The sequence below is a fragment of the Martes martes genome, assembly GCF_963455335.1.
Source record: "Martes martes genome assembly, chromosome: 5".
NCBI lineage: Eukaryota > Metazoa > Chordata > Mammalia > Carnivora > Mustelidae > Martes > Martes martes.
The window spans coordinates 30,045,035-30,071,534 of NC_137892.1; the positions used below are offsets into that span (position 1 = coordinate 30,045,035).

Consider the following 26,500-nt stretch of genomic DNA (forward strand, 5'->3'; position numbering starts at 1 on the left):
ATCAGAGCAGAGCTAAGTGAAATAGAAACTAGAAGAACAACAGAAAAGATCGCAAAATGAAGGGTTGTTCTTTTAAGGATAAAATTGATAAAGTTTTAGCTAGGCTAAGAAAAAAAGAGAAGACTCAAAATTAGAAATAAAAGAGGAGATACTGCAGCTAATGCTGCAGGAATACAAAAGCTCATAAGAGACTCTTGTAGGCAATTATTGCCAAAAAATTGTGTAATCTGAATAAATAAAGTAATAGAAACAAACAACCTACCAAGTTTGATTCGGGAAGAAATAGAAAATCTTAATAGACTTGTAATTACTAAGGAGATTGAATTAGCAATAAAAAATCTCCCAACACAACAACAACCACAAAATAACAGGACCCGATGGCTTTACTGGTGAATTCTACTAAACACCTAAAGAGGAATGAATATCAGTTCTTCTGAAACTCTTCCAAAAACCGAAGAGGGAGTAATACTCCTAAAGTCATTTCACGAAGGCAGTACTACTGTGATGCCAAAGGCAGATAAGGACACTATAAGAAAAAAATATTACAGACCAATATCCCTAATAAATATAAATGCAAAAATCCTCAACACAATACTAGCAAACTTAATTTACTGGAACATTTAAAGGGTCATATGCCATGATCAAGTGGGATTTAAGCCTGGAATGCAAGGATCCTTCAACATTTGCTAATCAATAAATGTAATACAGCACATTAACCAAATAAAGGATAAAAATTATATGAGCACCATAATAGATTCAGAAAAAGCCTTTGACAAAATTCAACATCTGTTCATGATAAAAGTCTTGAGAAATTATGTATAGAAGAAAGTGCCTCAACATAATAAAGCCATGTGTGACAAGCCCATAGGTAACATCATATTCAGTGGTGAAAGGCTGAAAGCTTTTCCTCTAAGATCAAAAACAAGACAAGGATGCCCTGTCTCACCACTTGTCTTCTACATAGTACTGGAAGTCCTAGCCACAGTAGTCAGACAAGAAAAATCAATAAAAGGTATTCAAATTAGAACGGAAGAAGCAAAATTGTCTTTTTTTGGGGGGGGGGGCAGATGCATTTTCTTAGAATTTTCTACTAACAGTGATGAAATTTTAGCCTACACATTTCCAGTTACCCTTCTGTCTTTAAATTTTTGGAAAGTCACTATTTTTACTTCCTCTATTGCTTACCTTTGACACTTTAAATAACATTTTTACATCTCTGTTTTGTCCTAGCAATTTTACATTCTCTCTCTCTCTTTTTTTTTTTTCTCCGCATTTATCTCTTTACTCCACATTTTGTAAGGTGCAGATACTCTTATTTCTCTTGTTTCTTTTACCACTTCTACTTAACCGCTGAGCATTTGTCAATTGTATCAAGGTTGGACAATTTATATTCTCTTCTGTAACATTTATCTTGCATTTTTGGGGCAGGGTTGATTCTAAAACCTGAAAATCAATGAACCATGCTTGCATTGTTACAACATGCTGGAGAACCAAGTAGTATGCTAGGATTAAAAATTTTTTATTGTTTTTTTATTGTTATTTCAATAAATTAACCTACAGTTTTTTTTTTTTTTTTTTTGATTTTTTTTATTTATTTATTTGACGGAGATCACAAGTAGGCAGAGAGGCAGGCAGAGAGAGAGGAGGAAGCAGGCTCCCTGCTGAGCAGAGAGCCCGATGTGGGACTCGATCCCAGGACCCTGGGATCATGACCTGAGCCGAAAGCAGAGGCTTTAACCCACTGAGCCACCCAGGTTCCCTAACCTACAGTTTTATATTAGTTTCAGGTATACAATATAGTGATTCAGCAATTCTGTACTTTACTCAATGCTCATCGTGGTAAGTTTACTCTTTCTTCCCCATCACCTAGTTTACCTATTTCACTCATCCTCACACCCCCTCCTGCTGGTAACTATCAGTTTGCCAGAGTTAAGAATCTGTTCCTTACTTTGTCTCCTTCTTGTTCTTTTTTTCCTTTTGTTAGTTTGTTTTGTTTATTAAATTCCACATATGAGTGACATCCTGTTATTTGTCTTTCTCTGACTTATTTTACCTAGCTTAAACTTTCTTGCTTCATCTGTGTTATTGCAAATGACAAGATTTTATTTTTTTATGGATGAATAACATTCCATTGAATACATATACCATATCTTCTTTACCCTTTGATCTATTGATAGACACTTGGGCTACTTCCATAATTTGACTGTTTTAAAGAAATAACGGTGCCATAAACGCAGGGTATCCTTCCTGATTAGTGTTCTTTGGGCCCTTTTTGCTCTAGTTCAGGAAAATTTTATTTGAAAACTTTTCTTAATTTTCTCTGTCCTTTGCATTTGTTGAAATTATTAATTTGAGGGGCGTCTGGGTGGCTCAGGGGGTTAAGCCTCTGCCTTCGGCTCAGGTCATGATCTTGGGGTCCTGGGATCGAGCCCTGCATCGCACTCTGTGCTCGGTGGGGAGACTGTTTCCTCCTCTCTCTGCCTGCCTCTCTGCCTACTTGTGATTTCTGTCTGTCAGATAAATAAATAAAAATCTTAAAAAAAAAAGAAATTATTAATTTGAAGTTGGAGGTGTTTGATTGCTTCATCCTGTGTGTTTTCCTTTATTTGTTTTCTTATTTTTGTTTTGTATATTAAGATTGTTTCCCCACTTGATCTTTGCTTATTCCATTTAATGTAGCATTATTTTGTCATTCTCCCTCTATATTACTGTTCTTCTCAAAAGCCTCCCCGGATCTAGTTGTTACTATTTTTGGTAGTCTTTCCTCTTCTTTTGTGTGGGTGATCTCCTTTTCCAGATTTTTTACTTGCTTTTTTTGTTTGTATTTTTCTTTCATATAATTAGCTTTCTTCCCAAATGTAGTAATTCTGAATTGTCGGTTCATTAGTCTCTTGGTGTCATGTATACACGATGGTGCTTATTGACTATGAGTTTCCACATTAGAATGAGTACTCAGGGCACCAGTCTGTAAGCAAAGAGTTCTTCAGAATGCCAGATGGGGATAGGTTTCATTCTGTGATGCCAGAGTATAATTTTCCCTTCCCCATGTTCTCCTTTGGACTCTCCTTTGGCTTCTTTAGAGGTCTGTTCTTATTTTGTTTTGCTTTGTTTTGTTTTATGTAGGAGATAGTTAATTGTAGTTAGTAACAGTTTTCCCGTTCTCCCATTTTACCCCTGCCTCCCATCCCTTCTTCTTTCGGGCTCACTATTTGACCTTCCTTTAGGAAGCCTTTGTGGACTTCTAGTCGGGCAGATCACTTCTTTACTTACCTGTTGTATTTTCTGGCACTTAGTTTGGGATTTTGCTTCCTTCGCTCTTTCACCTGTAGTATATGCGTTTTTTCCCATCTTCCATAAGTTTATTAATATTTCATGTCTCCAAGTGTTACTGGTAAGAATATACATAGTTACAGTTGTTAACTCTTAAAAAATAGGATATTTAAACAGAAAGGTATATATATATCATAGACACCATGTTACAATTTTGCAGGTTAATGATTTTTTTCTTCTGTTCTATGTGTGTGTATGACCTTTTTGTTCAGAAATGTCTTGGAGCCCTGTGTACATGAATGGGGCTTGTTGAGTGGTGGGTACCCCCCCCCCCCCCGCCCTGCCCAGTTTGGTTCAGATTAGGATTGGCCAGTATTGAGGTGTTATAGAATACTGAGAATATAGGCTGGCAAAAGGCGGAAGGAAGTCCCAGGCTGCAGATCCAGCTAGAAGGGAATGGTCTGTATTTTGAGAGATCAGACAGTTAGCAAGGACAACATGAGAAAGTAAAGTGGGTAAGAATATGAACTCAGGAATTCTCCTTTTTTTAATCATTTCTCACCGTATCAGTTACTAACTTCATGATGCTGGTCGTGCCGTGTGATTTCTTTAAAATTTAGTTTCCTTGTTGGTAAAACAGTTTTGAGAATTTATGAATTAATCTATTTAAAATACTTAGTGTAGTAAGTGCTCAGCAAATACCAACTACAGAGGTTTCTCTCTCTCTCTCTCTCTCACACACACACACACACACACACACATGGCTTCTGCATTTTCTGGAAAAATTGTTATGTCTAGATTCCTCAATGGCACTGATAATATTTACAGCTGAGTAATAACTGCCCCTTTCAAGTGGAGTATTGCTTTCTAGTTTGCTGTAGTCCCTAGTATTCCTTATGGTCTTAGTCTCTGCTTGATTCACTCATACATATTACCTGCCTTACTTGTTGTGGGCATTTGGATTTGTGACTCATGGTCTATTGGTGTTAGGTAGAGCTGAAAGAATATCTTCGGTTTTCAGAACTGATTTTTCTTTGGTGCTAGGATGAATCACTACAGAAGAGAGAAATGCAGACAGTATTAACAGAGTAACTCAGGCAAGGGAATGCCATCTCATCCAGAACATTCTTGGGAGCACGGGTAGCAGACTTGTTGGCATATGCATATAATCCTCACTGAGGTCTTTCAGATAAACTAAGAGCCTGATGTTAGGGGGTCTGGTGATAAGTTGCTGGGGGGGCTCTAAGTAGAAATTATACACCTAAAACCTGGAAATGTTTAGAGATAGAAATAACTCATTTATTAATCTATAATATCTATTGACTGCCCTACATGCCCAGTAGTGTACTAGGTTCAGAGATCGTGAAGTAATATATGAGTTGTCATCATCAAATTCAACAGGCAATTTTAATACTGTGCGTAATATAAGGGCATCCTTAGAAATCTCCTAGTCTAATCCTATTTTATAATTATTAAAATAAGGATAGTCATATTAATCCTTGCCCAAGTCTTTGCTACTAGTTGGTATTCCAAGACCTCTTTTTTTATTATCCTCCATAGTCAGGTAGCATTAAAGAGTTCTGGAATCATGTAGTGAGGGTCCCCAGACCTGACACAACTGTTGTATTAGAGCAGGGTACAAAGATTGGAACTTAGGTAGGAGAGAAAGTTATATTACCTTATATAAAACTCATTCGTAGAAAATTGGAGTTAGATTCTTTTGGGGGACTTGAAGTAAGTGCCTATGTCGGAGAAGCCTACATGGCACAGAACTATAGGCACCTTCTAGGACCTGTAGGTGTTGTGTAGGACCTGAGGGTAGCATCCATCCCAGAGCCAGCAAAACAGGGGCCCCTACTGTTACAGGGTCAAAATGTGAATTCTGCCCATAATCTGAAAGGGCTTGGAAGAGAATTCTTTCCTACTTTAGCCTCCAGATGAGAATGCAGCCTCGCTGATACCTTGAACGAAGCCATGAAGCCCTGAGCAAATGACTCAGTTGAGCTGTGCCCAGACTTCTGATCCATGAAAACTGTGAACTAGTTAAGTGTGTATTGCTATAAGCCTTGAAGTTTTTGCTAAATTGTTACACAGCACTGGAAAGCTAGTACTTTTGGTCATGTCCAAGTATATTATATTCTTTAGTATAGTGTTATAATGAACACAGTGCTTTTCTATCTAATTTGAAATACCTAGTCCACCCTGTCCTGTGCTTTAAAAGCATGGTCATAGCAATTTGTGGTGCGCTGTGCAACAGTTCGAAATGACTGGTGTGCCACGTATGCTCTCTCACAACTATTCCACTCATGTAACCTGAAGTAGCCATCAAGATATGTAAACGAATTGGTATGGATTCTTTTTTTTTTTTAAAGATTTTATTTATTTATTTGACAGACAGTGATCACAAGTAGGCAGAGAGTCAGGCAGAGAGGGAGGGGGGAGGCAGAGAGCCTGATGTGGGGCTCGAAGTGCGGCTCGGCTTGATCCCAGGACCCTGACCTGCACCGAAGGCAGAGGCTTTAACCCACTGAGCCACCCAGGCGCTCCTGGATTCATTCTTAAGAAAACTTATTCATGAACAATAAAATTTGAATTTCATGTGATTCTCATGTGTTATAAAATGTTATTATTAATTTTTTTCCCAACCATGTAAAAATGTGAAGAACATTTTTCGTTTGTGGTGTACAAAACAAATCACAGGCTGAATTTAACCTGTAGGCTGGAATTTGTGGCTATAGTTAATAGCTAGACTTGTAGGCAATACTAATACTGTTGGATAGTTGCTATAATAGGGAAAGTACTAGTGCTGTTTGAGATCCTTAATAAGAAAATATTTCAATAAAAAATGTATTTTGTAAAAATATTTTAAAGACTAAAAAAATCTTATTACAGGTTCATGAAGAGTTTCTTTCGAATGTGGTGAACTGGAAAGGCTAAAACAGAAAAGAGCTTCCTTTCTCACTAACCACATTATCATGTATCTGCTTTGATTATTCTCCTTTCCCCACTCATAGATGATATCTTAGTTTCCTTTGATTTCTTGTTACATATTTATAAGAATAAGTTCACTTTTGGCAGTGGACTTATTTTCAGGTATTAAAAATACCTGTTCTGGTTTTGAGGTTCAGTTTTAAGCTAATTCATTGCTTCTTTCAACCACTATCTCCCCACCTCTCACTTTCAGTCCTGGCTCTTGGCTCTGGAACTTTGGGGAAGAGATTTGACTCCCCCTCCCCGCCCCCCATTATGCTGGCCCTTGCTCCTCTACCATTCATATTGGACAGAGGGGTATGAAGATGAAAGGGCAAAAGTCCTTTCATATATGAAACACGTTCATAGGCTCTTTCTTTCATGAGGCACTTCTGGTTTGTCAGAGGCTTCATGAGGACTTCTGTAAAACAAACAAAGCTCTAAATATTGCTGTACACAAATATGTACATACATGCATTACAAAAAAGGTCTGGAGCATATGCACCAAACTGAAAGTAATGGTTATTACTTCTGCATAGGCAAGTGGGTTGGAAGACAAGGGGTGTGGGTATCCCAAGGGGTATTTTTACTTCATCTTTATTATTTGAATTCTTAATTACATGTAGATTGTGTTTTGGGTATTTGATTAAATATAAACCAAAAGCTAGGTATTGAAAATAACATAAAAGATTGCAAAAGGAAAATTACTTCTGGAAGTAATGGAAGTATAGAAATATAGAAAGGCTCTTTAAGGTTCTAAAGTAAAATACTGATATATTCATTAACTTTAAGAAAAATAGGGTTTTCAGATAACTTTTATAATAATGTTATAGGATGGAAAAAACATTAGTTTTCTGATATAGCACTGTTTTTTGGGTGTGGGTTATTTCTAAAAGTCACATTTAAAAGAATATTTATTTATTTATTTTTAAAATTTTTTATTTTTTTATAAACATATAATGTATTTTTATCCCCAGGGGTACAGGTCTGTGAATTGCCAGGTTTACACATTTCACAGCACTCACCATAGCACATACCCTCCCCAGTGCCCACCACCCCACCCCCCTTTCCCGATCCCCCTCCCCCCAGCAACCCTCAGTTTGTTTTGTGAGATTAAGAGTCATGGTTAAGTATGGTTTGTTTCCCTCCTGCTCCCATCTTGTTTCATTTATTCTTTTCCTACCCCCCAAACCCCCCATGTTGTATCTCCACTTCCTCATATCAGGGAGATCATATGATAGTTGTCTTTCTCCGACTTACTTATTTCACTAAGGATGATACCCTCTAGTTCCATCCACGTCGTCGCAAATGGCAAGATTTCATTTCTTTTGATGGCTCCGTAGTATTCCATTGTGTATATATACCACATCTTCTTTATCCATTCATCTGTTGATGGACATCTAGGTTCTTTCCATCGTTTGGCCATTGTGGACATTGCTGCTATAAACATTCGGGTGCATGTGCCCCTTCAGATCACTACATTTGTATCTTTAGGGTAAATACCCAGTAGTGCAGTTGCTGCGTCATAGGGCAGCTCTATTTTCAAATTTTGAGGAACCTCCATGCTGTTTTCCAGAGTGGTTGCACCAGCTTGCATTCCCACCAACAGTGTAGGAGGGTTCCCCTTTCTCCGCATCCTCGCTAGCATCTGTCATTTCCTGACTTGTTAATTTTAGCCATTCTGACTGGTGTGAGGTGGTATCTCATTGTGGTTTTGATTTTTATTTCCCTGATGCCGAGTGATGTGGAGCACTAAAAGTCACAATTTGAAGTGTTGTTGATACTATGACCTATGATGCGTAGGTTTTCAGGATCATGTTATGAGCTTGGACAAATGTATACACCTGTGTAGTCCTTTTCCACTTACGATGTAGAACATTTCCTTCTCCCAGAAAGTTTCCTCATGCTACTCTCCACTCAGATATCCCAACACTCTAGGCAGCACTGGTGTGATTTCTATCACCACAGCTTGTTTTGCTGATTTTAGAACTTTGCGTAACTGGAATCATATAATATGTACTCATTCGTTCCTCACTTTGGTTCACTCAAATATGCGAGAGATTTTGCTAAAAAAAAATTAAGTTCTTTTAATATATACAGAGCTATTGATATTTTCTGTTTCATCTCGTAATCCTATGTTGGATTTCTAAAAAAAATTTGTCCGTTTCCCTTAAAAAAAAAAAAGATTTTAATTAATTAATTTATTTTAGAGAGAGAAAGAGAGTGTGCACAAGCCTTAGGGGAAAGGGAGAAGACAAGCAGACTCTACACAACAGTCTTGGAGCCCAAAGTGGGGCTGGATCTCATGACCTGAAGTTCACGACCTGAGCCAAAATCAAGAGTCAGTTGCTTAACCGACTAAGCCATACAGGTGCCCCAAGAAATTTGTCCATTTCATCTGAGTTATCAAACTATTGGCATAAAGTTGCTCATAATTGTCCTTCTTCCTTTTAAAATTTGTAATATCTTCAGCGATGTGCCTTCTTTCAGTATTGTTAATGGTTATTTGTATATTTTCTCTTTTCATTTTTGATCATTTTTGCTAGGAGTTATCAGTTTTATTGTTAATTTTCAGAGAAGGAGTATTTTGGCTTTATTTATTTCCTCTGTTGTTTATTTTCTACTTTTATTGATTTTGTTCCCTGGATAATTTCTTTGAATTTCCTTTCAGGTTCATTGACACTTTATTCTGCTTTATCCAATCTACTTTTAAGTGTATCCAGTGAAGCTTTTCACTTCAGATATGAGTCTTTTTGTTCTAGAGTTTCTATTTTTTTAATGATATTTTGGCATTTATCAGCTGACACTCCTGTTTTCACTTATTAAGACTATATTTTCATATAAGTCCATGGGATATTAATAATAGCTTTATTAAAGTATTTCTTTCTTTCTTTTTATTTTTAAAGATTTTATTTATCCATTTGACAGAGAGAGATCACAGGTAGGCAGAGAGAAAGAGAGGGAAGCAGACTCCCTGCCACGCAGAAAGCCCTATGAGGGACTTGATCCCAGGACCCCGAGATCATGACCTGGGCTGAAGGCAGTGGCTTAACCCACTGAGCCACCCAGGCACACTATTAAAGTATTTCTTAAAGTGATGTCTATTTTGCTCTTTTCTAGCTTTTTAAAAAGAATACCTAGGGTGCCTGGGTGGCTCAGTGGGTTAAGCCTCTGCCTTCAGCTCAGGTCATTATCTCAGGGTCCTGGGATCAACCCCCACATCCGACTCTCTGCTCAGCAAGGAGCCTGCTTCCCCCTCTCTCTCTGCCTGCCTCTCTGTCTACTTGTGATCTCTCTCTCTGTGTCAAATAAATAAATAAAATCTTTAAAAAAAATAAAAGAAGAGGGGCACCTGGGTGGCTCAGTGGGTTAAGCCTCTGCCTTCGGCTCAGGTCGTGATCTCAGGGTCCTGGGATCTAGCCCCGCATCAGGCTTTCTGCTCAGCAGGGAGCCTGCTTCCTCCTCTCTCTCTGGCTGCCTCTCTGCCTACTTGTGATCTCTCTGAGTCTGTCAAATAAATAAATAAAATCTTTAAAAAAAAATAAAAGAAGAAAACCTAGATCATTGCTTAAAAATGTTTTTAAGTTAGGCATTTAAAGCTTCTGATTTTGTTCTAAGTGTTGATCTAGTTATAGCTTACAAAATTTAATGTTTCATTATTATATTATTCCAGTTTTTTTCTAATTTCTCACATTTATTTTTCAACTTATTTATTTATTTATTTATATTAACATGTAATATATTATTTGTTTCAGGGGACAGATCTGTGATTCATCAGTCTTACACAATTCACAGCACTCCCCATAGCACATACACTCCCCATTGCTCACCCCCCAGCCACCCCATTCCACTTCATACACAAAAGTGTATATAATTCCTTTTTTTTTTTTTTTTAAGATTTTATTTATTTATTTGACAGAGAGGTCACAAGCAGGCAGAGAGGCCGGCAGAGAGAGAGGGGGAAGCAGGATCCCTGCTGAGCAGAGAGCCCGATGCTGGGCTCTATCCCAGGACCCTGAGATCATGACCTGAGCCGAAGGCAGAGGCTTAACCCACTGAGCCACCCAGGCGCCCTTATAATTGCTTTTTAAATTTTATTTTGATCAGAGAATGTGCTCTGTAATACTTCAGCTCTGTGAGATTTAAATTCTGACACAGCGTATGATCTTTCTGGGTGAGCATTTAAAGGAATACTATTCAGTAGTTATTGAATGTTACATTTTATAAATGTCAGTTAAGTGCAGGGTATTGATGGTATTATTTAGATCTACTATGTCAGTATAATCCTGATATTTTTGCTTCCTTTTAAATTTTTGAAGATCGATTTATTTATTTTCTAGAAAGAGCTTATAAGAGCATGGGAGGGGCAAATGGGAGAGGGAGAGAAAATCTCAAGCAGACTCCCTGCTCTGTGTGGAGCCTGATGTGGTGGGGCTTGATCTCATGACCCTGAGATCCAACGTGAGCCAAAATCCAGAGTCAGTCCCTCAACTCCCTGAGTCGCCCTGGTGCCCCTAGATATTTTTGTCTTCTATTTTATCATTTATTGAAACATTGTTAACATTTTCACCTTTGATCGTCTTTTTTCCTTTAGTTCTTCATTTTAGTTTTAATTTTAGGTTTTTTTTTTAGTTTTTTATTTTGCTCATATGTATTTATGATTTTTATGTTTTTCAGCTTAATCGATATTTTTGGCATTATGAAATGGACCTCTGTATCATTGGAGATATTTCTTTCTTTGGCTATTTACTTTGGCAATATTGTAGCTTCTCAAGTTTTCTTACACTTGCAATTTGCATAGTGTATCTTTGTCTCTTTTTTACTTTCAGTCTCTTTGTCTTTGTATTTGAAATTGTTTTTAGAGGTGAATATAGTTGGATGTTGCTTTTTAAATACAGTCTGACAATTTTTCCCTTTTGAGAATGTGGTCTATTTTCATAAGCCTTTGTGTGTTTTTGACTGTAGTGTCCTGCTCTTTGTTTTCTTTTTGTCTTATGTCTTCTTTCTCTTTTGTTTTAATCAGATGTTGTTTATTGTTTTTATATTTTGCCTTAGCTGTTTAATTATTCCTATTCAGTTAATTTTTTGTTTTTGGCCTGCATATTAAAATAAACATTCTTTGCTTGACATTGGCTACTTAATATTGAACCACATCATTCCCCACAAATACAACAATCTTAAAATAACGCAGTTCCATATACTTGCCCCCATTTTTGTTGTCATAAATTTTACTTCCACTTTTTGTTATTAATGACACTAAAAAGTTATTTGTGCTTTAATCAGTAATTTATCTTTTAAGGAAATGAATACCCATGCATTTTTTATTTCCAGGGCTCTTGATTTCTTTTTGAAGTTTCACATTTCCTCAATTTATAGGTTAATGTTTTTCACTGAATTTGGGACAGTTTTAACCATTATTTATTCAAATTTTTTTCTGTCCCATTCTCTTTATTCAATTTACTAGGACTTTAACCACTATTTAGTAGTTTTAAAGTTCTGTTTTCTAATTCCACTATCAGGATCATTTTGGAGTCTGTTTCCTTTGACAGTTTGGTTTCCTGGCTGTGGACTTTCTAATTATTTGCATGTCTGGTAATTTTTAATTGTATGCTAGACATTAGGAGTCCAACATTGTTAAGAGTCTGGGTCTTTTGTCTTTTTAAGTATGTTCAGTTTTGTTATGGAATGGAGGGAGGTTATCTGATGCTTTTCCTAATAGATCTAGGCTTGGTTTTAGGCTTTAGTTGAGCCGTGTATTGTAGTCTTTACTCTAGAGTATGGTCTTTACTCTTAAGACCTGGTCTTTGTGGTGTCTCAGCTGAATTCCTGGGATATTAATGAGTTTCCTCCACCATGACTACATATGAACTTAAATCTCTCCCAGCACTGTGCAGCCATTAGTATGTTCATTATTCATTTAACCCCATAGTAGCCATTGTCTAATAGGTATTTCAGAATATTGCTACACATGTAGTCTAGCTTTCTGCCTACCACTCTTTATCCCTAGCACTGTACGACTACCTCACCTTGTGTACCACATCCTACAAATTTCACTTGTTTCAGCAAGTGACTGGTCTGTAATCACTGTGTTCTACCTGTGTCTCACCTCCCTGTACTGTGGTCAGAAAATTATCCCTCCCTAGAGAGCTTAGGTAAAGGTGGGACTCACCTTATGTGTTTGCTTTTTCTCGAAGATCATAGACCATAGTGCCTGTTACTCAATACCTGAAAATGGGTGCTTTATAAATTTTATCCATTTGTGTAGTTATTTACAGCAGGATGGGCAGTTCAGTATCAGTTACTCTATTATATTTGGAAACAGAATAAACAGTGTATGTCTTTTACAGATACTGAAGAGATGCTTACAGTTTTATCTGCAAAATATGAGTATGGCAGAAATACTGTAAAACAACTTGGGTGTTAGGATTTAAGGCCTATTTGGGGGATTGCTGGGAATTAATCAGCAGGTACTATTTGTTTCAACTCTTATTGCAATTGCATTATATAATAAGTTTCAGAAATACGAATAAGAAGTCCTTGATATTGATCCAGGTTTCCTTGTTAGTGACTATGTTTTGAAGTTTCTTCTTTAATTGCAGAGAATAGGAATCCACTCAAATTGTTCAAACAAAAGTAGGAGAATTGCTTAAGCTTGCAGAATTGAGGTATGTTAGATGGTTGAAATTCCCAGAGAAGATGAATGGGGACGACTCCTCCCTTTTTTGAGCTTTAGTGTTTTCATGTATCTATTAGAAAATATAAAAACCAATCTTCTCCACCTCATGGGTGCCAGTATTTCTTAACCTTGTGAAATTACTTTTTATTTTTTTTAAGGCCTAGTTCAAATGTTATATAAGAATTATTTCCCATGATGGGTGGCAAGAGTGTTCTTTGCATTATCATTTCTGAAGCCCATTTCCATATATAGTTATAAGTAATAATAAATATTTATTATTTATTAATAAATAGTATTTGAATTCTTTTTTAAAAGGTTTTATTTATTTATTTATTTGACAGAGAGAGAGAGAGAACGAGCGCGAGCACACGTAGGGGGAGCAGCAGTCAGAGGGAGAAGGAGAAGCAGGCTCTTTGCTGAGCAAGGAGCTCAATGTGGGTATCCTAGGACCCTGGGATCATGACCTGGGCTGGAAGGCAGATGCTTAATGACTGAGCCACCCAGACTCCTGTATTTGAATTCTTTCTTTCTTCCTTTTTTTTTTTTTTTTTAAAGATTTTATTATTTATTTGACAGAGAGAGAGAGAGAGCGTGCACAAGAAGGTGGAGCAGCAGGCAGAGGGAGAGGTTGCGGGCTCCTTGCTGAGCAAGGAGCCTGATGTGGGGCTTGATCCCAGGGTACTGGGATCATGACCTGAGCCAAAGGCATCCACTTAACTAACAGAGCCAACCAGGTGCCTCATATAATTTCTAATAAATATTTGAATGAATGAAGTTCAAAGGAGAATGTATATTTGAAAAGATTTTGAAAATGTACATATGTGTGTATGGACACGTGGAAGAGAATTTTATTAAAATCTTTTACTGATTTGCAAAGTGTATTCTCTTTTTTGCTTTTAAGTAGAAAATCTTATATTGACTTACGGATAAAACTGAAATGGTTTTAAGTTGTAAGGTCTAGGTTAGTGAATATATACTGGCTTATGAAATAGCAAATTTTTGAAATATTTTAAATTTTTAATAAATTTCCTTTGTTTTTATCATCTCTTTGTTATTAAAGTATAGGAAGAGGCTAATGGTTACTCTAAGTCTACTATGGTTTGATTTAAGTGGGAATCAACAAATAGCAGTAATCCATTGCTTGAACTTACATTTTTAATATCCCCAAAATATGTTTTTAAATTCTTAAGGTTAACTAATTTTCTTTTCTTAATATTCTAGCTCTCTATCAATATCAGCTTACATCACTGAAAAGATAATTTTGAAGACATGTTTTGCTGAAAAGACAACTGAGAAAAATTTTACGAATGGGATGAACACGCTTCAGTTAACTGACTACCTGCTGCAATTTGAATGTTAACAGTTACCCACCTGGTACAGTTAACCTAGTGATGTACCTATTCTCACAATACCCTTTTTCATTGTGCTTGTCTTGATTAAAGAATTCAAAGTGGAGTACCGCAAACTTGATATGGATAATAAAAAGAAAGACAAGGACAAATCGGATGATAGAATGGCACGACCTAGTGGTCGGTCGGGACACAACACTCGAGGAACTGGGTCTTCATCCTCTGGAGTTTTAATGGTTGGACCTAACTTTAGAGTTGGAAAAAAAATTGGATGTGGCAATTTTGGAGAATTACGATTAGGTAAGACTATTTTGTTTATTCCATTATGCTGGAAGTTTTTTTTTTTTTTAAACTGAAAGTACTTTCTAATGAAAATGATAAAGTTATTGTTTATTGTTTAGTTGTTGTGATAATTTTAAAGAATATAAATGTTGGAAATTTCTTTTGTACTTGTATTTTCATTTGTAAGGAGTTCCCTAGTATATGAATGTGTATTCATATATGTATATGTAGTATAGTATATGAATAGTATATGAATGTCTGTCTACTTGAGATCAGCCATTTCTTTTCTTAAAAAAGAAAGTAAACTAAAAAGCCCCAACAAGGTGGGAAAAGAAAAAAGGACCCATAAGGAGCCATTTGCAGTGTATTAAGAATGGTATTTAGGCTCTTTTTTTCATATTTGAAAACATGTAGTAACTGACCCCTTTAGGAGGGTATATATGGCTTAAAGCCAGGGTAATATACTGAAACTGCATAAAAATCAGTGAAATTGGGGAGCCTGGGTGGTCCAGTTGGTTAAGCATCCAACTCTTGGTTTCTTCTCAGGTTATAATTTCGGGGTTGTGAGATAAAACCCCTGTATTGGGCTCCGCATCCATTGAGGAGTCTGCTTAAGACTCCCTGTCCCTCTCCCACTGCCCTTCCACCCTTCTCTCTCAAATAAATAAACCTAAAAAAAAAAAAATTCAGTGAAATTTACATTGTAATTCTGTCACCACCCCCTCTCTAACCATTTAACCAATATATTCCACGTTGGGGCTCTGAAATCTGGATTCTTTTTTTTTTTTTTTTTTTTTTTTTGAGACCCAGTGGGAGTGATGGGGCTAGGGAGAGAGAGAATCTTAAGCAGGTACCATGCCTAGCTTGAAGCCCTAGGGGGGTCTGGATCACATGGCCCCGAGATTATGACCTATGCTGAAATCAGTGTCCAACGCTTAACTCACTGAGCTACCCAGGCACCACAAGAAATCTATATTCTTAACAAGGGACACAGAGTACTGATTCAGTTTATTTTTGTAATCAGGGTGGTTTGGAAAACATTGGTCTAATTAAGCTTCCTAACTCTACATTTAAGGCAGTTGAAATTCCATGAGGGAAGGTTGCCTGCCAGATGTCACACAGCATTTTAATGACAGACTCGGGACCAAAATCTAGGCTTTTAACTGCTAGTACAGTAGAAATGTGGCTATCCTGAATGAAGAGAAATAAGAACAGGGCAGCATGGTTATATGGCTGTCAGTACTGAGGTTGCTCGAGGGCTCTTTGATCACTGGCCCACCAAGAGTGAAAACTTGCGATATAAAAAGGTAAAACTTAGCTTTATGATTTTCCTAAGATACAACCCCACTTATTAGAAATAAATCCAATTGTATGTTTATCTACTCAATTACTTCTCCTTTTCAGGAAGTTGTAAAACACCCTAATTTGTAGTTAGTCCTTCATTTTAATACTATTTTGTGGTGTTAATGTGCGTTAAGTCTTTTCATGAAGCAAGCCAATAAAAGGCAGTGATACACTTTGTAAAGAGCTGTGATTGATGTGTCTGGCAGACTCTTGCATTTGAGTAGGGACTCATATATTTGAAAGGCTGAATGATTTACACTTCATTTTCTCAAGGATATTGAGTTAGATTTTTTTTTAAAGATTTTATTTATTTATTTGACAAACAGATCACAAATAGGCAGAGAGGCAGGCAGAAAGGGAGGAAGAGAAGAAGGCTCCCTGCCGAGAGAGAGCCCCATTGGCTCTATCCCAGGACCCTGAGATCATGACCCGAGCTGAAGGCAGAGGCTTAACCCACTGAGCCACCCAGGTGCTCCAAGTTAGATATTTTGAAATTCTTAAACTGTTTCTGATTTTAGAATTAGAAAAACGAGGTTATTTACTTGTGTAACTTTTAGCACCCTTCATCCTTCCAAATGTACTTCTTATCTGTCATGTAGGAGGCATGATTTGGCACTGATAATACTGGAAAAATATAAAAATTTTCCCCTCTATCATGGAAAATGTAAGTCAGGGAACTACTTGGGGCCGCAGATTCCTCAACTTTAAAATGGAATTACTTCCACTTCGTAGTTTATCGTGAAGATGAAATTTAGATGATAATGTAAAGGACCAGCATTGTACCTGCATATTTTAGGAACACAATGATTGTTCCGCTTCCTTAAAAGATGATATCAAGATATTTGTTCTGTTTTGAAATTATATTGATGACATGCTCTATGTATTTTTATTTTAATTTATATGTATAAATTAGCTCTACAGGTATACTTCATATATACGTATTTGTATTCTTATCTCTTCGTGGATATGGCTGTAGGACTATAGTATATTGGCCATTTTTATTTAAAAGTGGTTTTATGTAATTAATTTCAAAATGACTACATATATATGTTTACAAATACATTTATGTGTATGTATACCTGTGTGTGTGTGTGTGTGTGTGTGTGTGTGTGTGTGTGTGTGTGTGTGTTTGTATACACACACAATGAATCTAGCTGACCCTTTTCACCGGGGCATAATGAGAAACTATGTGTACCCTATACTGAACCTGTATATGCTACATATAGTGAAAAAACAGTAAAATACTACTGAATAATCAGGAATAGGAGCAAAATGATGTTAGTCCGGCCGTCCATCCACCTGTCCATCCATCCATTTGTCATCCACCTGGCTGTGTATCTGTATCTAATCTCTGGTTATTTATTGTATATTTGTATATATTTATTTAAATGTATGATCTGTACACTGTAATTTTGTTTTATGTTGTTTGTAATATAACATTTATACTTATATAGCTAATTTAATAATTTTATTCCTTTTTATTGATAGGATACTAAAGAAAGCAGCATTTTACTCCTTTTTTAAGGGCCCTAGATAATTTCTCTGTATAAAAAAAAGTTGTTCAGAGCAACATTCTTTATATATCTGGGTAAACATGCTAATGTTAAAAGCTGATTTGGATTCCAAAAATGCTTGCTTTAAAACAAGAGTAATAGACACATCTTGAAAATTTGATTCCTGACCCTGAAATGTTTGTGATTAGTATTGGGTGAGAAAGAATATAAGGTATTCGTGTTATAGGTAAGTAACTTTCAGCAAAGATGCTTTTGACATTTTGGGCTGAACAGTTCTGTTTTTTTGTAGAGGACTGTTCCAGATACTTCATGTTGTTTAGAATGTCCTTCTTCTTGGGCACTAAATAAAAGTTGTACCTCCACATAAACCCCAAATACCTTTCCCCTGCCAGTTTCAAATGCCCTAGATATTGTGCACCTTCGAAACTGCTCTTATGGGTAATTATTAAGAAAAAAAAAAAGTTTGGCATAAAGCTGTCCAGATGCTTTGAGATTTTATTTTATTTTATGATTTGAGATTTTAAAAAGAATAGGTAAACATTGTAAATAATCTAAATTACATTTAAGTAATTGATAGTACATGGATAGTAAAGATTTTATTTATTTATTTGTCAGAGAGAGTGAGCACAAGTAGCACAAGTCGTGAGCTGCAGGCAGAGGGAGAAGCAGACTCCCCTCCTGAGGAAGGGGCCCCATGTGGGTCTTGATCCCAGGACCCTGGGCTCGTGACCTGAGCCAAAGGCAGATGCTTAATTGACGGAGCCAGCCAGGCATCCTTGATAGTACATTTTTATTTATTTATTGTAAAATGATGAATTAATATTTTTTGGTTTTATTTTATTTTTATATGTATTGATGGTAAGGCTTGCCTTCTTCCTATCTATAGATCTGTGTCTAGCTTAGATAGTCAACTGAAACCCCTGGAAATATTGATAGGCACTGAATGAGAACAAACATAGTTAGGTAGAATACAGTGTTCTATTGTATGTATTTTTTTCATTTTTCTTCTATTATGTTTTGACACCTTAAAAAAATCTGTCTGGGGAGAGACTACTCCTGCTGGGGCTAGCCAATTCTTAGTGATAGCAAAGGACTCAGCTGGGAGCATGCCTTTGATCTGCAGAATAACTGGTCCAGAGCTATACCTCCTTTGTCTGGCCTGTATGTTCTAGGAGGCAGTCTTCATTAATCATCCCATGGCTAGGTATAAGATGAGAGACCACCTTTATAGCCCAAAGACCCTAAATTATTTGCCACCAGAATTATCCAAACTAGCTAATCCTGAACTGTTTGTTGATCCTGCCTTGCCTTGGTTTTCTGCAGAAACTCCAATAAAGCCTTTGGCCTAAGCTCCCTTTCCTTTGTTTCCGTCTCCTACCACTTGACCAAAACGTGATACTTCTCCTGTGACTTCTTGTCTGTGAGGATAATAAACTTTGTTTTCCTGAGCCTCTTCTATGTCCCCTCTCTTGGCTACCCCTGCCTGCATAAAAGAACACAGAACAAGGTTGTTACATATAGCTTTATGCTATACTATTTCTGAAGTAAGTTATTGGAACTTTTGACATAATGAAGTACACCACAGGAGTTTCAATAACTTCTCTTACTGTTGTTTCTTTTTTCTATATAGTTGATAATTCTTCTTGTTTGATTGTTTTTATTTAAGAATTGTTTTATTGAAAATTCTGCAGGCCTTATGATAATATATCAAATAAATAATGCAGATTTGAGTGCATTCATCATTTTTATGCTTATTGATTTTCTACTGCTACTAACTGAAGCATATTATGGAACTTAACTGAAAAATGTCATAATAAGGAACAGATTGTGATGCTCTAACAAAGAGATCCTGGAATATAGTGGTAGTAAGCAAAATAGGTTTTTGTTGTTTTCTGTTTTTCTCACATAAGAGCCCTCAGGCTGTCAGGGCACCTCTTTCAGTCTCTGTATGTAAGGTGAATGCCCCTTTGGTTGCTCTCTCCCAGCCAGCCAGCCAGCCAGCCAGCAAGAAGAAGAAAATGGGCCAGGAGAACACACATTCATTCTGGAAGTGAGGAGTGACAAACCTTATGTCCGCTTGTATCTGGAACTTAATCACATGGCTACACCAAGCTGGAAGAGAGGCTGGAAATGTCTCTAGCTGGATAGCCGGTTTAAAATTGAGTCATTCTGTTGTCATAGAATGGAGCGCTTGGATATTGGGGGGCAACTAGTAATTCCTGCTGTAAACATATACATAGTTTCAGTAGAACATAGGTTTCTATGTACCCAAGTATCCAAGTACCACCCAATTGGTAAATCCATCTTTTCAAGTTCAGTATAGCATAGAGCTCTACTGGGAATGTCCTTTGAAATGGGATGAAAACATCAGTTAATCGGAACCAGTCTGCTTAGAGCCTTGTCTTAACTGGATTCCCTCTACACATACTACTCCCTCCCTCTCTCTCATATTATACACACAAAGACATACTTAGCGTGTCATTGTTTGTTCATGCATAAAACAAACATTGATTAAAAGCCAACTGTGAGGCTCTGCCTGTTAGGGAGCACAGATGCATTGGTAGTATTGTTTCATCATTGCTCATGTTTAAAAATATAATCCTCAGAGTTCAACAAAATCTTTAGTGTTCAAAAAAAAGATGATGCTTTAAGGATTTAGTGCTTTCTGCTCTGACCTAAAAGTAGACATTTGGTCTTATAAATGCCAGTAAAAAAAACAGTACTTGTGGAAGAATTTGGTATATTTTGGTTCTGTGTTCTTTGTATTTAACCTCACTTCTTGTCCCGTGGATATTTTCCCTTGGGTACCTGTGACTAAGCATCACATGCGTAGTTGTGAAAAGATGATAATGTCTTGAAGTTATACAAATTCTCTCTTTGAACTCAAAACAGAATTATTCCTTTGTGAGACATCAGTTCCTCAAGATGAATTCCTCACTGTATCATTAAATGATTCACTCTATGCTTATTCGAGGAAGCCTGCAATTTCATACATATTGTATTCTGGAAGGTATAGATGAAGGCGCATCTAAATGTTGAACCAAGCGACTGAAAGTATGTTACTTTTTTTGGGTATGATTTTTTTTTTTTTTAAAATGGGATCAGCCAATAACTTGAATGAATGTACACTCTTACTGAGTCCATCCCTGTTCCAGGTCTCATGGCTTTGGAGCCTTATGCTATTTATTTAGCATGGGTACAAATGCTTTTTTTAAAAAAAAATCTCTTTTTTTGTCATTCATTTTTATTAAAATAAGGACAAAATTCAGAAGTGTATTATCGTATTTATATGAACAAACACTGCTGTGCGTATCTGACACTGGAATTGTGCCTAGTTTTACTGCCACTCATTAGTTACTGTTGAAAAGGAAGTTAGGGGTATTATGGTAGAAAATCCCATGTGTGAACATTGATGATTGCCTGTTCTCTGTTCAGCAGCCATGTGAGCAGGGCCGGTTACTATCACAATTGAAAAAAAAAAAAGCTATCATTTTTCTGCATTTCTTATTATAGAAATAAGACACGCTTATTGAAACAGTGCTGGAAATTCAGAAATCACCTTCTGTTTTTTATTCTTTTTACTGTACTTGTGAAGGAACATTAATTTATGTATCAAAGATATTAAATCTTTATTTTGGTTTGTTATGTGCCTGTTCTTTGTATATGGTAAATTTTTTTCAACATACAGAGGTTAACATGTTTTATGCTTTCCAGTCTGTATAAAATCTTAACTTTTTCCACCTTTAAAAAATGCTCAGAAAGGCTCCTATATATTGGGTGATATTTTTTTCTTATTTTATAGTCTATATCTACATTTTAAAATATTCGGAATTTAATGTGATTATGAGCTAAGATGTTCAAAACCCTTGTTCCCCTCGAAGTAGTTAACTAGTTTGTCAAAGGCAATTATTGAATAATATGTGTCTTTCTTTGTTTCATTTTTAATATATTCCAGATTTTTTCTGTGTTAATGTATTTACTGGATTACATATGAGCTCTAATGAGAACACACTTCATAATAATGAAGGATTTAAAATGAGCCAGTGACTGGAAAAGGAATTTTTGTATTCCTCTTTTTATATAGGCGTTCTGGTTTTGACATTTATTTTATCATGTGTTTGACTATTGATTTACTTTCCGAGTTGTGTGCAGTGTTCCAGCAAAATAATAATCTTTCCATTTTTGTAAGTGGGCTAATGTATTTATTAGTATCACCTTCTACTCTGAATCCAGGTGAAATGCTAAATACGTCATTGAGTCGATAAATGTAAGATTTCCTTGTCATTGAGGTTTTTGCTACATAGTTGGATGTGAAGACCTTTGCTTTATTTAAAAATTTATCTGAGAGAGAGAGAGAGAGAACACTTGCACATGCACAGGAGGTGGTGCAGAGGGTGAGGGTTAGGGAGAATCTCAAGGAGATGCCCCCCTGAGCGAGGAGCCCAAGATCACAGGATCCTCAAGAGTTGGATGCTTACCCAACTAAGCCACCCCGGTGACCCCCTTTGCTTTATTTAAATAGATTATGTGCTTTTTTTTCACCCAGAGTAGAATTTTACATAATATATCTCTAAGAATTAATTATTGATAGAATCTGACATTTTTTCTTTCTTTTTCAAGGGAAAAATTTATATACAAATGAATATGTGGCAATTAAACTGGTAAGTTCATGTTTCTAATTTTCCTGTTTTGTCTTTGATGACTAGCTTATATTTTACTTTTCTGTTTTCTTATCATTCGTAATTTGAATGTTTCCTGGGAAAGTGTTACGCATAACTGAATTTTTTGTCATTAAGTTGCGGGCATAAGCACGCCCCTCAAGTATGTGATAACATATAGATGTCTGTGTTTCTATGCCACAAGAACGCAGTCCCTTTATTTTGATAGCAATTTAGAATTTCATTTTCGAGTTTTGGCACAATTTTTCATTTAAAGAAGCTGGCACATTGGCATTTTTAACTATTGAAAAGCTAGAAAACAAAATTTCTCTTAATGAGTCAAACATTTGGACAGAAGTGTCCTTAGTATTCAGGATTACATTCTTTGAAACTATATTTCCAGATAGCTTCCAAAATCTCTTTTTCTGCTGATCTTTTCTGTATGGTAATACTGGCTCTTGTTTGACCTTCAGGGATTCAGAAATTATTGATGTGAGTGGAGGATAGCAGGGAAAGCAAAGTCCCATGGGATCTTTCTGTAGTCCTAACTGTGCCAACTATGACAGCTGTGAGGCAGCTCTTCTCTGGAGGAACTGGGATCTGGGAATTTTTATGAGACCCAACTTTCTTCAGACACAACTTTTCTCTCTGGCTTGCCAGCCAGATTTCCCTGAGGTTAAGCATGGCTTGGTTTTTCCAGTCCTCTTGCCATTGTCAATCTTCCTTCTGCCAAAAGAACCACTGTTATTAGGGTAATGTGAGATTAATATATAAGGAGAGACTATCAGAAGAGGAGGCAGCAGAGAAATAGAAAAACTTTGGGGATGAGATAGAACACTTGTACTACTTAATTTTAAGTGTCTCTGTGATTGTAGACGAAGTTTGGCTGTAACAAGGCTGTTTATTTTCACTGGGAAGTAAAGATGCACAATAGGGTTCTGATTGCACCAGGAGAGACTGGCTGGCTGACATGTGCTTTGGTACTGGCTTTTGCCTAGATGAGTTCACCTTAGTGTTAAGGTCTCTCTTTGGCTTTATGGTAGCAAATCTGGTTAGGTCATCTGTTAAGCTTGTCACTGGCAACTAAAAGTGGATTTATATTAGCCAACAGTTCACACCATCACTCAAGCTCTCAGAGATATAAATATTTAGAAGAATTAACTTCTAATTTAAAATGAGATATTTTACTATTACTAACACGTCCAGAATCCCCAAATCATTTTAAACATGTTTGCTTTCTGTAGGCCGATCTGCATAGAAAGCAAGATAAAATGACAAGATTCTCTTCTGATCATGAAATCAGAACAAGGGACATTATTTTGTATGAATCACAGAGGGAGGCTGAGGTTGCAGGCATTGGACAGTGTCTGAAAGGGCATTGCTGACTTTCATTTCTTTGGAATTCTTCCTTTTTCCATGTTCTAGGCCAGCAGCCTAGGATCTAGACATTGTGTGGTGTTGGGATTGGGGGTGGCATGCAAGGACAGGAATGTGGTAACACCCGTATTCGGTGTTATTGCTCTAGCAGCCGGCGGTGAGCAGCTCCCAGGAGCTCATGTGTGATGGTGAACTGATAACGCTGTGGTGCATCAACCACGGTGTCAAAGCAGGAGCCACTCTTCTAGGCTCACCTGCCCTTGTCTGTTTCAGGCATTAATTGATAACTCTTAGGTCTTGTTATTCTCAGATTTGGGACTTGTTTACCCTGCTTGCTCCACTGATGCCTTAGTAAACGTTTAGTATGTCATCTTTCAGTCTTACATATACACATGTGTGTACAACTCTTTTTAGTTTTATCTTTATTGTGTATCACTATCCCCTTCGTTATTATTTTCCTTTTATTTTTTGAACAGTCTCCCTCTGCTCTGATTTGCCCCTTTTTATAAAGCACAGTGATTAGTGCTACATATAATAATTGTGGTTTCCTTGTGAAACTGGCAATTTTTTTGGATCTGTGTCTAATACTTTGAAGTTTAAGTATGGTACAGAGGCACCTTTGCCTTGAATTCACCCAAAAATAGCTTGGTGTAGGACAGAAGGCATTTCACATAAACTACTGAACCATAGTTTGGTACTTAGTTTATTAAATATTTTAATATACAAAATATGCATAATATTTCCTTATATATTTTCTTATTTTATATATTGTATCTGTTCTTAACATAGAATGTAATTTTGTTCAGAACCTGCCTTAAAAGCAATCACTTGAAAATGTTATGTCTGTCTACCTTCAGTGCCATCTGATTTCTATATTTTGGTTATAAATAGGGGCATTTTGATAATAGTGGTGTTCAGAGAGCAGATTTCAGTGACTACTTTCAGTTCTATCTCTTAGAAAGGTTTTCACATTTACTTAATGTTATCCTAGTTCAGATTGATAGTTTGTTTCTGGGTAATTTGTTAATCTGACCTCAGCTGGTACCCTCATCTGTTGTTTGCATTCATCTAATAACCTGGTGTTCATGAATAATGAAAATGTCAGCCTATTAGACTTTTGTTATATGGTGGTGTAATAAAATTTTACTGCTAGTAAAGTACTGGAATCAAGCTGAACTGACTCACCTAAATTAGATGGGAGTTTCTGTTTTTATCGGGGAGTTTGAGTGAGTGGGTAAGTTACGTATTTAATTTCACTGGTGATTGCATCTTTCATTACATTTTATGGTTACGTACTTCTGTAGAGTTAAGTGAAGAATTTATAGGTATTACAGCACTCACTATATGGAAGGCACTGTTTTAAGTCATGTATGTAAATGTGTATATATATGTATATATAAAATATAAACAATTATATGAATGTGTATATAATGATGAGGATCAAGTTTTATCCCTCTTTTGTAGAGAAGGAAACTGAGAAGTACAAAAAGGTTAAGTAAATTGCCAAAGCCACTCAGCTAGTACATAGCAAATTTAGGATTCAAACTCAGAACAGTGTAGTTTTAGTGTCCATTCTTTCAACTGTTCTGTCCTGCCTCTCGAGAGCTAAGCTCATTGTTTTCTCTCACAATAATGTTTATGACTGTAATTGTTCCCCTGGGATTTTACTCATTCCTTATCTGAAGTCTTTGTCGTGGGTTATAGTTTTCATTATGATAGGTCTTGGTATAGATTTGTCTTTAGTTCTTCTGTTTGGGGTCCATATTCCTCCTGAGTCTGTGGTTTGTTGTCTTTCATTGGTTCTCGAAGATTCATAGCAATTACTTCTTCAGTTGTTGCTTCTGCTCACTTCTTTTCCTCCTGTCGTCCTGGGACTCTTATCAAATGTCTATTAGACTTTCTCCGTGTATTGTCTAGGTGTCTGATCTTTTTCTTTCCTTTGTTTTCTATTTTTCTTCTTTCATAATGCATTCATTCCATATAATTTCTTTAGAGGCATTCTACATCTTTTTCTAGTTCTGTGGACATTCTTCCATATATCTTCCAGTTTCCAAATTCTCTCTTCTGTTGTGTTAACTTGTTGGCAGACTGAGTTTGCAAGTTCACTTATCGAAGTCTTAAAAAAAATTTTGAAGTTCTTTTGGTTTTCTTTAAATATTGTTACATTGTTATACTTTCCTACTGGATCTTGTACAGATTGCCTGTTACTTTGTTAAACAGTGTCCTGCTTTCTGCAGATATTTTCACACATTTATTGTTTATTACTTATATCTAGAGTCTCTTTTGCTTTTGTTTATGTTGTTTCTCTCTCTGTGTGTATAACTCTTTGTGTGTGTGTGTGTGTGTGTGTGTGTGTGTGTATGTGTGTGTATAACTCTTAAAAACATTATGTTGAGTGAAAAAAGCCAGCCACACACATATAGATCATAGACTGTGTAATGTCATTTATATGAAATCCAACAACAGGTGAAACTCATCCAAAGGTGATAAAAGTCAACAAGTAACTACCTCTGAGGGAAGGATGGTGGAAATGTTCTAAAGGTTTTTTGACGTGGTGGTTGTGGGAGTATATGTGGTTACCTAAGCTCATGGGTGTAATACTTAATGAACTCTGTGTTTTATTGTAAGCTATACCCTAGTTAAAAATTTTAAAAAAATATCTTGCTTCTGTCAAAAATTTCTTCTTTGTTCTTTCTCACTTGTCTGTGACTTCCCTTTAACCTAGAACCTTTACATGAGAAATACACAGTTCAGAGGTCACTTCTTGGGAATGGGAGGAAAAGAGTAAGGGCCACTATTTTCTCTAGTCATGAATGTTTGGAGTATAATTTTCTTCAGGGTCAAAGAGTCAGACATATAGATTTCCTAATTGCTTCTGCTTCTTCTATTAGCCAGTTGACGTTATGTACATTTATGGTATCAGTTGTTTTTACTTAAACGTAAAGTTGATTTTTATTTGGATCTAACCTTAGAGAAAGATACCTACTAGAATATTAAATTATACAAGAGTTGATAACAAGATTTATAATATTTGGGATTGGGGCCTAGTGATGTTTTACT

General features: G+C 36.4%; 1 protein-coding gene across 11 annotated transcripts in view; it reads left to right on the forward strand.

Annotated features, from left to right (window-relative positions):
- CSNK1G3 (casein kinase 1 gamma 3) overlaps positions 1 to 26,500 on the forward strand; it is a 112,215-nt gene that overhangs the window by 24,298 nt on the left and 61,417 nt on the right. For 10 of the 11 annotated variants that reach the window (XM_080804729.1, XM_080804728.1, XM_080804727.1 and 7 more), the window contains exons 2-3: positions 14,138 to 14,565; positions 22,026 to 22,066. In XM_080804729.1, coding sequence (XP_080660855.1) covers positions 14,388 to 14,565; positions 22,026 to 22,066 — 219 coding nt within the window. In that variant the 5' untranslated portion in view covers positions 14,138 to 14,387. Of the gene's footprint in view, positions 1 to 13,257; positions 13,351 to 14,137; positions 14,566 to 22,025; positions 22,067 to 26,500 lie in introns of all 11 variants that reach the window. The other variant, XM_080804736.1, reaches the window with a different exon arrangement.